Source organism: Cuculus canorus, chromosome 1 (genome assembly GCF_017976375.1).
Source record: "Cuculus canorus isolate bCucCan1 chromosome 1, bCucCan1.pri, whole genome shotgun sequence".
Classification (NCBI taxonomy): Eukaryota; Metazoa; Chordata; class Aves; order Cuculiformes; family Cuculidae; genus Cuculus; species Cuculus canorus.
The window spans coordinates 196,579,638-196,593,916 of record NC_071401.1 but is presented as its reverse complement, the minus strand read 5'-3'; the positions used below and the strand labels follow the sequence as shown (position 1 = coordinate 196,593,916).

General features: G+C 38.1%; 1 protein-coding gene across 3 annotated transcripts in view; it reads right to left on the bottom strand.

Annotated features, from left to right (window-relative positions):
* LOC104066031 (guanine nucleotide-binding protein G(i) subunit alpha-1) overlaps window positions 1-12,911 on the bottom strand; it is a 40,106-nt gene extending 27,195 nt beyond the window's left edge. For 2 of the 3 annotated variants that reach the window (XM_009568575.2, XM_009568574.2), the window contains exon 1: window positions 12,501-12,911. In XM_009568575.2, the coding sequence (XP_009566870.1) occupies window positions 12,501-12,618 (118 nt within the window). In that variant the 5' untranslated portion in view covers window positions 12,619-12,911. Of the gene's footprint in view, window positions 1-1,269; window positions 1,350-12,500 lie in introns of all 3 variants that reach the window. The other variant, XM_054057471.1, reaches the window with a different exon arrangement.
* Window positions 12,912-14,279: the final 1,368 nt, after the last annotated feature.

The window sequence follows — 14,279 nt, the reverse complement described above, 5'->3', positions numbered from 1 at the left end:
ACCGCTATATCCCACTGCAATATTTTTTTTGTCGCATGTCCCCTCTCCCCTTTTTTGAAGCTACCCAGCAGTTACACTTCTTATCCAACACCATCCTGTATTCTTCTAATTTCAGGGCAGCTCCTGCCATTGTCACCTTCATAACTGTTTTCATCTCGTCAACCAAAGGTTGTCAGTACTTATTATTTATAAAAAGTGCCATTAGTCTTGGAATTTCCATAGCTACTGGAATTGAATGTGTCAGGAAACTCTGAACAAGAAAGAAGCTGTGTGAATAATATATATAGGGATTTCATTAAACTAGGCATGTAGTAAAAGCGTGTGAATCCCAGATTACATCACTAGTTGAAACCACAGAATGACAGATGCTAAAATTATGACACTGACTCAGAAAAAAGACCTGAGATAAATCTCAAGGTTTCAAGTAGCTGCACGATGGCTTAGTTCTACACAAGAAGGACCATTTAAACTATAAGCCACTGTCACTTTCGTAAATTCCCTAACAAATCAAGAATTAACTACAACTAGTTATTTCTTCCATAGGTAGATGTTTGAATCAATAGCACAAAACAAAATAGTAAATATTAAATATAAAACATCATTTAAGAAAACAATTAATATAAAACTGTTACCTCAAGAGGCAATCACATATTAACTCACGTTAGTTAGCAGAGTACATTCCATTTTGCAAACCTGAAGGTGACATTTATTCACAACTTTGTAAGCATAAATTAATTTTCCAACTATTTCAAATTTTCTATTAGTGCTTAATATCTTTTTATGGTAAAGGTTTTATGAGGTTTTTTTTTACTTAAGATTTGATGCATGTGATAAACAGGCACCCTTGGCAAAAATTTTGTTATGTGCAATTTTACGTACACCATGAATGTATACAGCTTTTGAATACAAATTATATCTAGTTCTTCAAAACTGTTCTTATATTTTTCAGCTGTTTCAAATTACTGGCTGTAAAGCTTCTGCTGTGCAGTAGGATCCCTTTTAGCATTATGTGCATCATTATACCATAACCATATTGTGGATTCATTTTCTCACTATAAAAGAGAACACCACTACAATCTCAAGTGTCACATTTCAGAAAATCTGTGAAAAATTCAGAAGGAAATATGGTGCCTTGGAATTGAATCTACTTTTAAAAGACATATCTGTTGAGGAAGTACAAGAGTCCTCTTAAAAAGGCATTATAATCACACTACGAGGGACGGAGCTATACTTGAAGAAAATATGACAGATTTTAAGATATAGTCATACCTTCCTTTGTGTGAGGTGCAAAACCCAGCAGGACCATGACACACAGACTCAAAGGTTTGGAAATAAATCTCTTGCTTCTGCTGGAAATTAAATAAGGGAATGGATGAACATCTAGAGATGAAAACCACATAGTAATCACACTTGCTGCCTGACAACTGTATGCCTTACCACCAGGCAGCTAAAAAATGCCTCTGGCCCAAGGTTTATCTTAACATGTTAATACTAGTAGCAGCTTCATAAGATTATCTGTTGACTACTTAAAACATATCAAAGGCCAGTATCCACACAACTATATACCAAAAGCTTTGGGAATCTTCTCAAAATTCATAGTCCAGAAACTTGTTAGTGTTTCTAATGGCACTTAACTAACATCAAATAACTGATCTGTTCAAAATCAAACCAAGATTTAAATTCTTTCTTCCATAGATAGTAGTAGTCTCCGAAACAATCAGTACAAAATATGAAATCATGGTATGAAAGAACATGATTAAAGACCTTCTAGAACATGAATTTGAGTGGATATTGTGTATGACAACACTATATCAGATAAAAGCAGATTGCTCCAACAGAAGAACCACCTCCCTTGCTTTTACAACGTTTACCAAGAGTTACTGTCAATTTCTGCCAACAGAGAACAGCTTGCCTCATTCAGATTTCCAAATATATGTGTAAAACCTCCAGAAATCCAGAGTGCCCTGACATTTTTCTTGACAGCATCATTGGCCTTCATGGCCTTCTACTATTCAACAAGCTATAAATATGGTGTTCAAAGACGGTAGGCTCAGTGCTGAGATACTACAGAGAACTTCTTTTACTAAGCAGATCATTATTCACAAAGATGCTTTACAAACAAAATTCCCCACTGCAATGAGGCATACTTTATGCAGGTTATTCCGGTGGAGAGATACAAACAAAGAATTTGTAATTCACAATATTATCATCTCAAGCCCCACCTGGAATTCAGAACAGCCCTACTGTCATATGACAGATCCAAAGAGTTTGGAAAATCAGAAAGTAAGAAGCATGTATTCATATCAATATAGGAGAAGATTTTATTCATATCAAACTAGGAAAAGATCTGTCATGTAAATTTCAACTGATTTTATTCAAAGCTCTAATTGTCATGTAATACCAAGGTATTATTTGCAAATGAAATAAATGGGTACTGTCACAGTTCAAACCAGGGCAAATGCAGTTCTACTAGAAGTTACCCCGTTATTGTAAAAGTAGCGCAATAAACTTCAGTTCACACAAATTCCTGATTTTCATTCATGCCTAATTTAAGAGTTTTTCACCCTGCAGGTGATAAGATCCACAAAAATTAAGAGAATAAGCATACCAATAATTGACCTTAATTTGCTACAAAAAGTTCTCCACCTCTATCAAAAAAAATGCAAGAGCTTTCAAAATGACACAGACTGAAATGTTAAATTAAAAGATCTAGCTATCCAGACTGATCTTTTTCAAAAGCAAACATTTGCAGAACTTTTATTTATATATGAACCAGTAAAGAAAATTCCTGTGTATATTCAACCACATTCTTTTGTTACATGCACATGCATTTTGCCACACAAAGGTACCTACAAGCAGAATATTATTTGTGGTTAACAGTACTAAAACAAAAAATTGACCTTTTTTTGTTGTTGTTCATTAAAAAGACTTTGTTTTTACCTGGTCTCAAATTAAACTGAGAAAGCTTTTAAGTATATGAAAGTTAGAACTCATGCAAACAGGCAGTTGCACCCAACAAGTCCAGAAACAAGCAATAAGACACACACCTACATCTAGAATCATAGAATCACAGAATGCCTTGGGTTGGAAGGGACCTTAAAGATCATCTGGTTTCAACCATGGGCAAGGTCCACTAGATCAGCTTGCTCAAAGCTTCATCCAGCCTTCACTGAAAACCTCTAGGGATGGGGCATCCATGACTTCTCTGGGCAACCTGTTCCAGTGCCTCACCACCCTTCCACTCTTACAGTGAAAAATTTCTTCCTAATATCTAATCTAAATCTACTCTATTTCAGCTTAAAATCATTACCTCTTGTCTTTTCCCTGCAGTCCCCGATAAAAAGTCCCTCCCTTGCTTTCTTGTCGCCCTCCTTTATAGCAGCTTGTTAGGCCTCAAACAAGCACATTGCCAAACCCGTAAGCTAACCCTAAAAGCCCCTATGTTCCAGAAAAGCAGACAGAGAAAATAGCCCAAGAAGTCTCTCATGTAGAAATTAAATCACAGCCTTTGCTAGTAAACACTGAAGCACTAAACCACATTAGAAAGAATCTCTGTTAATGTCTTTAAGAGCTTTAGAAAGCATATAATGGTTTTGCTAAGAGTTTATCGGATTTATCAAGGATCAGTAACCAAATCTGCATACAGCTGAGAAATCCACTTCCAAAACATTTTAAGAAAGGGACAAAGACAATACTTAGATGAGACTTACCAGTTTATTTTCAGCCCATTTTTGTACAGTACATCATTGGTAGATTCAGAATTCATGACCACTTAAATTAACATTTAATTACTTAAATAAAAGCTATAAATACTGAATACAATTGTGATGTTTACACCCAATTTTGTTATTGCAAGACACATCTCCAATCATAGCAAGTTCTAAAATTCCACTTCCATACTACATTCACAGTGTATTCTGTTTATAATATTAGTACAACTTTATAATTTTAATTGCAGAGAAGTGTCTCCATTCTTCTCTCTACTCCTTGGACACTGAGCTGGCAGTTACGCTTCTTGCCAACAGCATCTTATACTCTTCACAAAGTGCTAGATAGAAGAGGACCCTTCCTAGTCAAGCCTATGACCTGTCTATTAGAATAGCATTTGGAAAAATAAGGGAATGTAGGTCTGAGACTACTTGGACTTGGAAAGCAAACAAACTCAATTTTCTAATCAAGTGCCCTACTAAACACACTCCTTGAGAAAGACAGGCACTGTCTCCTATTCAAGCAATGAGGTTATAAAGTAAGCTGGTAGTGAATGGAATTTAACACGCCTGCCTTGCAAATGAACACAATTTGATATTATTCCTAAAAAGATTCTACAGTAAACTGTGACTTAGAAATGCAGAAAGAATCCCATTTTGCACCTGTTTCCCCCTCCACCTCCAGCAATGCACTTGCAGCACTCCATATGCACCAGGCACACACCTCTGCCCCTACTCATGCTTTTGTTCTGATCCTCGCCAGACTATTATGAAATACCAGTTAAATTGACCACTCTAGCAGCAAAATAATTCCAACCAGGATAGCCAATTTGACTATTAAACCCACACAAAACTGAATAAAGCATTTAAAAGTGTCAGGGAGAGGGCAAAACCATTCAGCCAGATACTGCAAGAGCACTATCCTTTTTAGCAACACAGAGCTTCCAGAATGGCTTGACTGTTTATGTCACTACAGTATTAGACAACATGCACGGCTAATTTCCAGCATTCCAAAATGGATTTAGAAAGTAGGTAAGAACTTCTTCAGATTTACTTAAAGTTATTAAAAAACTGCACAGATTTAGAACCTCATTACAATTGTAATGCGTAACAACTCACATCATAAGCCAACCAACTACAACAGCTTCATCCATGTAAAAAAACAATGTGTGGTTGCATGCAAGAAATGATTCTATCAACTTCGCAAAGGGAAGATGGGGCACAAGTAGTCATTTGATTCCAACAGTATTTTCATTTCAAAAAACAGACTATATTAAGTTCTAGAAGATACTAAGACAGCTTCAATTGGAATTTATTCATTACAGTACATAGCTTTCCTCTTTAAAAGCAATCTGTTTAGAGCAATGATTGTAAAGACTTCCTTGTCCACTCTGGTTGCCTAGATACTGTTGTATCTCAGTAAAGATATACTCAGGTACTCTTGCTAAGTATATCATACACTTCCAATTTAATACTACATTTCTAAAAAGCAGACATGAACAACCAATGAGGTATATTTTATTTCATAAACTGAAGTACTATATATTCCAGTGGTGTTGATTCCTTTAAATAAGTAGCTTTACAGGAAGCATTTTCTAATTTCAATATTCTTTTATGTAGCTACATATAATGTTGCAGTTTACATGCATTGCTAAATATAAATACACAGCATGAATATAAACATACAGATATATGTCAATATTGCAATTTGATTAAGTTGATACACAAACAGAAAAGAAACTGTGTTATTTAGAGCTTCAATGACCCTTTAATTACCAAAGCCAGGAAAGGAAAGCAATTTATTTGCCTATCATATGCTTAACAACAAATATCTTATTTAAGAACCATTAAATGTTCTATGGTAATTATGTCCATCAGCTGAGATCCTGAAAGAATGATATAAAAAGAAACTCTGGGAAAAAAAAAATCACATAGAAATAAGGTTTTCAAGGATGGAGCTATTAATCAATCAATTTGACCTGAAAAGATAACATTTTCAAATCAAGGAAGAAGGCATATGGGTATCTGTGACACTAGGTGATTATTAGGACATTTTACTGGGACAGAATAAACAGGATACTTTACCCCTTGTTACATATTCAAGCTATAGATAACTCCACACATTTTTGAAGCAGGATCCACACTGCCAATTTCAAAGGCAAAACCATAACAATAGGAAACATCTTGCAAATCCCCAACTCTTAACACTTCTTACAGCTACACTGTGAAAGAGTTATCAGCAGTTGCAAACCTAGATAGTTAGCCTACAACATCATATTATTCCTTCACACCCTGACTCTCATTAAGAAATCTTATTTTGTCTTGTCTGCTCTTATTCAATGGACAAGAACAAAATATGCTTAACATTAAGATATGATTTCAAATATTTTATTGCAAAAGTGTACATTCCTAGTACATAAAATTATCTTGGCAATGAGTTTATTTTTGTTTTAATCATCTGATAAATTTCAGTATCTTAATTATCCTTCTACTGAGAAGTGTCATTATAGTGAACCACTTCAAAATCTTCTGAACAGTGCACTCAAAACTTCTTGGTCTCGAGTTTAAGTTTGGATTTCTCCAATTGCTCTCTATATACCTCACTAACTTTAATGCTTTTTGGATAGGTCTCTCATGTGAAGCCAACTAAGTTCCATTTACAGAATAACAAAACAGTAATTTACACAAAGCCTGATGTAACAGTAGGACATCAAGCAAACAAAGGCAATAAATAGAACTGCTGACCTCAGTAAAGCTGGAAAATGACTAAGATTCAACCTCAGAATAGCAAGTTTTCATCAATACAGGTTCTCTTATACATATCTTGGAAAAAAACCCCACTTTCAACAGCTAATTATTAAGTTAGTTCAGATCTTTATTTCAGTGTTTCTGCAGTAGAAAAACTTCACATTTAACGGCACATCTTAAACTTCTACTTTTTTTCCTACTTCCAGTTTTCTACCTTGACATTTGCCAGATAACATATTTACAGGAAACACCACAGACATCCATCAAGCTCAGCAGCAAAAAAGACTTTAGAATTTCATGCCCTCTGGAGTCAGACTGATGGTTTGGTTCAAAAATATTCAGCCAGACTTTTGGATGTGCCAACTACTCAATTCTTCTCTCTCTGAGGACCAAAACAACTACACAGTGTAAAATGTGGCGGCGAAAGAACAATCCACTTTGGCAATATGATTACATAAGTCAGTACAGCCTAACTCTATAGCAGAAAGCCCAAGTTCAAGCTGTGCCAATACAACTATGCAAGGACTTGTAAACTTTAGCTCTGAAGCGAGTTAAAAATAACTTCACAAAAGGAAGTTAGCTTAAACACATCATCATTTCAGTAATACATTCTACAGGATTGAAGTAAACTGTCATATCACAATGATGATATGGTAAACACTGCTGCCAAAAAGGTAGGAAGAAAATTAGTTAAAAGGCAGTGTAATACAGAACTTATGCGTAGTTCTGAAACACCACTAACATCTGGAGTGAATGGCTTACCACACAGTACCTTACTAGAGCTTTTTTGGTCTCTAATTAAGAAAGAAAAAGAAAAAAAAAAAGTATTACACTTTTTAGAACACAACTTGAAATAAAATCATTTGTTAAGCTTAGAACATTTTCTAACCCTTAAAATAAAATATATATATTTTAAAAAATCTGTAATGTCTGATGCAAAAGATGAGTTAAAGTGATTTTTGTATATCTGTAACTACACTTTTAAATGAAGAGACAAAAAAAGGCAAATTTGCCTTTACTGGTATCATGACACAGCACAAAACAGTTTCTCTTCAGTCTTTTCTAAAACAGTATGTACTAAAATAAATGTCATCCTAAGAATGTTAAAGAATTAAAATGATGATATAATCATAAATTATTATATTAAATAAATAAAATTATTACAATGATTTTATAAATAAACTTCCAAAATGAAGATTTAAAATAATAATGCAACACATACCTTGAAATCACTAATCTGTATTGTCATGAAGTCTGTACACACAATAAAGACCAATATTATGATGTAAATTATTACACCAACATTCAAGTATAAAGAGACAAGCATAAAAGAACCCAAGCTACAATTATGCAAACACGACCATAACTGAGTGGTTGTGTTTTCTATACATCCATAAGCTTCCTTTCACAAAAGCAAGGGGGATTATTAGAGTAGGGGAATCTAGTAATTTTTACTTTGTTCTTTGAATTTATTGTTATATTTAGTACAAAGTCTTGAAGAGTTCATTGACTTAACCAGAAAGTCAGATATAAAAGCCCAGGTAAATAACATCTGGATTGCCAGAGTCCAAATGTATGACATTAAAATGCAAGTGAGCTCCTAGTTCAGAACTCCTGCTAAATCTAAGATAAGAGTTAGGGAGGAAGGGAGAAGAGGATGCACAGACAAACAAGACCAACAAGCTAAAAAACAACCCCAAACCCTAACATCAATCGCTTCTTTTAGATGTCACAAAGCAGCCTTTGAATAGGAGGTGAACTTTGTAAATAGCTATAGGTACTTATTTCTGAAGGCGAGACAGAAAATATTCTGTCAGAAATGTTTTAGTCTAGGCTGGCATAATTATAAAGATGATGTCAACATCTGAAATGTGTAAAACTTGTTTGTGACAATGTGGCTTTTTTGAGAACTCCATTAAGTTCAGACTTCTAAAGTCTTCATTGTCAAAAAGTGTGGAGAAAAAGAATATTCTGAGGAAAAGGCGAGGAAAGTAACGGTACAAAAAGCACATATATGTATTTTTCAGTCCAATAAGCAGTCAGGTCTGGAGGAAGGCGGGTATTGCCAGGAACTGCAAGAATCATGCTTCTGAAAAGATGAGTATGTAGTGGGAGTCAGTTAACTGAGCAGACAGGAGGATGCAGGTCTGTAACAAAAGAAGAGCAGCCAGAAAAAGATGCCTGAGATATGAAGCCTTAGAAGAACAATTGAATAGAATTCTGCCAGGAAGAACTGCAATGAAAAATATTAAGATCAGCACTCTATCTTAAGTCAAAAACCAGGTATCTTTAAGAAGACAACATGCCAATGTTCCAGTACAAATCACAAGGGTCTGTTCAGCAATGAAAAAGTGTCTCTGTTGGTCCCAAGTACAAAGGTATCCATTGAATTTAAACACACAAATGTGATTATGCAGAGAGAAGACAGATAATTACAGTTCTCAAATATGTTTTCTGTGACCTCCGGACCCAAGATCCACTCCTAAAGAATGTTTAGGACACATCTATTGCCTTTTTCATTCAGGATACTAAGAAACTAAACACAGAATTTACTATATTATTTGAAGAATGTGATAATCCGCAAGACAAAGTGCTAATCCTATAAACTCATGCTGCCAACTTGAATGTATTCATAAAACCTGATGAGTTAACCTCATACCAGAAGGCTTTCAACTAAATGAGGTACTGCCTGTTCTTCTGCAGTTGGCATAAATTCAGTCTTGTGTGCTTTAGCTAATTCAACAGAAATGTACTTGAAAATCCACACCTGATCTGGATCACATGTATACTGATGCAGCACACAGACTGGTCACACAGAACCACCATCTCCCAGCATGAGTACAGTTATTGTGCAAGCATCCCTGGAATTTTTAATGTTGAACGCTAAGAGACAAGATGAGAAATCATGGAAGACAGAACCAACTTGGGTCTAACTGCTTTCTCTACTCCCAAGCCAGCCAAAATATACACTGTTTTCTTAAAAAATCTCACTCACACTAAGTATATGAGCTTATTTGCAAAAAAAAACAACCACCATAATACAGTACAAAATGTTACTTGAAGCAATTAGGAAATGGAAGTTTAGGAACTGTAAACTTAAAACAAATACTAAAGTATTTAAGTATTTAATACTAAAGTATTAAAGTATTAAAGTACTTCTGTAAGTAAAATTTTTAGTATTGGACAATGTATACCAGACTGCACTTAAATTTTTTGTTGAGTTCCCGTGAAATGTAAGTATTTGTCACACATTGAAAATAAATTTTAAATTAAAGAAGCTCATTCATTTAATCATTTATAAAACAGAATGACCAAATTCTAGGTATAAAACATCTCCCATTTGGCTTACAAACTATACACTCAAATTCAGCTTACTTCTAATAATGTTTCTTTCAGAAAAGGTTCTCCTGCTGCTTAGATAGCACATTGAAGTGCACACAATTACAAGGTTAAAATATTGTTACACATGGATAAAATTCAGAATCCAGTATTTTGATTACAAGACCTGATGCACGACCTGATGCATTAATTTACAGATATGACAAAACAAGTTAGATAATCCAGGCCAATAGTATTTTGCACAGCTTAAATATATCTGCTTCTTCCTAGAAACAGGACAACAAAATACAAATCTAACATTTGTTCACAAAATCATGGTTTACGTACAATGTCACACCTATCTCTTAATTAAATCACTGCAATTTCCTGTTTTAGAAAAACCTTTAGAAAAGCTCATAACGTAATAAAAAATAAAGGCTAGAAATACACTGTTTTTATAAACACATCTTTCCTCAGTTAAACGTTCTAGCTCACGCTTCAGTAAGATTCTCTAATCATTACACAAAAATACAATTTTTTATACATACTGGAATAAATTTGTCTTATTAGGTCAAGAGGTACAGCTACATGCTCTTTTTCTACACAAGCAAGGTATTTTAGATGCCTTTCGTACATTGTATTTTCCTGGCAGCAGGCCACAATTTGTACTTTTCCTTTTATTTCAGTATCTTTTAAACAGAACAAGTCCATAAATAGATGTAGTACAACCAAGAAGATGATAAACTATGACATATGAGCTGAACAAGCAATTGGGAAAGTGAGCAGCAAGAATAAAGTGAGTATACTGGAAATAATTTTAAATAGTTCTGCCATCAGATAAAGAACTTGCTTAACATTTAAGACATCTGACACAGTTACAAGGAAGAGTAACAGAAAAGCATTCTTTGGAAGACACGTGAAATAGACAAATGCTTCCATGGGTGTGCATACAAAACCTCATCCTCAGTTCAGTAAATATTTAAGTATTTTTTGTTCAAATAATGATTGAAACACTGGTCTTCAAAGAAGTCAGCGTGCTAGTTTTCAGACCTCTTTAAGAAAGGAGGGGGAAATATTAAACCAACTGGGCTACAGGACAGAACACCATGAGAAAACACATTGAGCCTTTGTACCACATCCTAAGATTTAATGAGATTCCAGCAGAAAGCCATACTTTCCTTAAAAGCTTTTATGTATCAGGAACACAGAATATATAAAATTTAAAACATTAAAGCTCATAAGACTTTATGCAAAAGAACATTAAGCAACCAAAAATAGTGACAAAATTCCTTATGAAATTTAAAACATCTTTCAGTAGATGTGGACTTAACCCATATCCACAGCATATGATAAAAGAAATGAAGATGACTACATGTACCAAAAGTTCTGTAAACAACAGCAAAATTCTGAAAAATCTTTTTAAATACCTTGCCAGAGGACATCGGAAGCATTACTTTGCCACCTTGGGAAAAGATAGTAACCCTTCCAATGCAGCAAGCTGAAGATTACAAAGCTACAACAGGACTAGGCACAGTAATTACTAGAAGCCTAACACTTCCTTGAAAACAAACCAAGAAGAAAAAACTTTACCTCACAAGCAAAATTTTAAAGCTACAAGCACATTTCATCACATTTCCTTTTCTCATACTCATCTCTCTACCTACAGAAGAAAGTTTCCTGTACCTTCCTGTTTTGGAAATTAGCAACAGGAAGCCACTCAAGAGGTGTCCTACAATGTTTGTAGCACTGTAGATGTGCAATCTAGCAAAATCAGTGTAGAGGGCAGTGAGAAATGGGTTGTCATTTAAAGTCTGCCTGAAACAGTAGCTCTGAGGAACAAGGAAAGCTGCAAATTAATTTTTTTAACTCCATATTAGAAGGATTCAGTCTGGTTTAGATATATGGCATATACAGCAAAACTACTTACACCACCAATGCAACGCACATCTTGCACCATTTAGCTGCCCACGAGTTGTACAGTAGTTTTAGTTCTGAACAAGGGTATTTCTAATTAAAACCCTAGCTTCCTTTTTTCTTACAGTTTCTAAAAATAATCTTTTACTCATCTTTACCAACAAGCATATCACTTAAAATACACAAAATAAGCTAGCTTCAAGTACTTTTGAGCAAAGCTCAAGAACATACGACAATATGTTATGTGAGTCACTATTATTAAAACCACTATCAAGGTTGAAATCTTCCAATGGGAAGTACAACATAAGCAACTCCCACAAAAATAAAACAACGCAAAAAGTTAAACAGCCTTTTGTCTTCGCTGATGCTTTCTGCGCTTGAGAGCAACAGTTTAAGAGACGTTCAGGTCCGCAAGAAATATTAAGAGCAAATATCCTCCAACCTAAAATTTCCTTCGCCTGAGCAGAGGTACAGAGACACCGCATCAAAAGCTCGGTAGTTCATCCCCTTCGTGCGGATGATAGGGACAAACTACCCCCTACAACGGCCCTGCCCGCATCCCCAGGCTGCGGTGCCCCCCCTTACCACTCACAAGGGCCACGAGCACACCCCAGCCCGACAGAGCGGCGGTCCCTCTGCACGTTATCCCCAGCCAAGCATCCCACCTGCCCCGCAAGGACTGGGCCCTTCTGCCACCCAGGGACCCCCGAGCCGCGAGGCGGCCCCGCCCGCACCGGGCCCGCACCTCGGGGGCTGCTCGCCCCCCGGCAGCTTCGCGAGGGGAAGGATTACTCGCTTGAGGGGAGCCCTTACCCAAGAGGAGCAGCTTGACTTCCCTGGCCGCCTTCTCGCCATCCTCCCGCAGGTTCCTGTCGATCATCTTGCTCCTCTCCACCGCCGCCTTGTCCTCGGCGCTTAGCGTGCAGCCCATTTTGCTCGGCCGGGAGAACAGCAGCGAGCGAGCGGCGAAGGTTCGGAGCCCGGGGCCGGAGAAGGCGCTGAGGAGGGAGGGGAGAGAGCGCCTCCCTGCTCCCCTTCTCCTTCCCCCGCTCCTTCACCTGACACGCGGCGTGCGAGAAAACGGGGAAAGGGGGGTAAGGCGTGTGGCGGAGGCTTCCCGGGGTACGCAGAAAGGGAGCCGGCAGAGCCTACCGAGCGGGCACCGGACGCACCGCCCGAGACGCTCCGCTCCACGCCCGCCCCGTCCGAGGCGCGCGTACCGCCCACACGGCGGCGATGGGGGGAGCGACTGCGCATGCGCACGACATCCGCGAGCCGTTAGCGGGGGGGCCGCGGGGGGGGGTCGGATTGGAGGGGGAACAAAGATCACCAAGTTGGCGGATGACAGCGGGCTGGGGGGTGCAGGTGTCACGTTGGGAGGATGGGATGGCATCCAGAGGGACCTGGACACACTGAAGAAGTGGGCCTGTGAGAACCTCAGGAGGTTCAACAAGGCCAAGTATAAGGTCCTGCACCTGGGTCGGAGCAATCCCCGTTTTCAGTACACGATGAGGGATGACGTGCTTGAGAGCAGCCCTGCAGAGAAGGACTTGGGGGTCCTGGTCCATGAGAAGCTCGACATGAGCCGGCAATGTGCGCTCACAGCCCAGAAGGCCAACCATATCCTGGGCTGCATCAAAAAAAACCGTGGCCGGCAGGGCGAGGGAGGGGATTCTGCCCTTCTGTTCCTCTCTTGTGAGACCTCATCTGGAGTCCTGACACCATTTCTGGAATCTTCAACATAAAAAGGATGTGGGACTGTTGGAATGGGTCCACAGGAGCACCATGAAGACGATGAGAGGGCTGGAACACCTCTGCCACAAGGATAACCTGAGAGAGGTGGAGTTGTTCAGCCTGGAGAAAAGAAGGCTCCAGGAGCTACCTTCCAGTAGCTGAAGGGGCTACAAGAAAGCTGGGGAGGGACTGTTCACAAAGGCTTGTAGTGATAGGACGAGGGTCAATGGATATAAACTGGAGAGGGGCAGATTTAGACTAGGCATGAGGAAGAATTGCTTCACTGTGAGAGTGGTGGGGCACTGGCACAGGTTGTCCAGGGAGGTTGTGGCTGCCCCATCCCTGAGGGTGTTCAAGGCTGAGTTGGATGGGGCCTTGGACAGCCTGATTTAGTGGGATGTCCCTGCCCATGGCAGGGGGGTTGGAACTAGATGATCTTTAAGGTTCCTTCCAACACAAACTATACTATGATTCCATAATCATCCCTGTAGTCATTCTCCATCTCAAATGCAAGGTCAGGCAGAGAGCTGGAGCCATGTCCAAATTAGCAACAGTTTTCACCGTTGTGAAATTAATAGTAACATTAAAACTAGTCCTTGGAAAGTAATAGAATATGCATAATGTTTCTTGGAAAACTTATATGTATCCATGCAAGTGAGAAATAGATTCTGTCCCCAGCTTTTGTCTCGTGATACACAATTGGTGGATATCACTCCCTAATGTTGCCCAGGCCTGATAGCGGATGCTTGCTTTATAAAATTCCAAATCGAATCTTAGTTTATTTGCTGGCATTTTCAGTATCAGTTCAACCCCACCACTTGCCATGGGGCAGAATACCTGCCGCCAGACAAGGCTGAT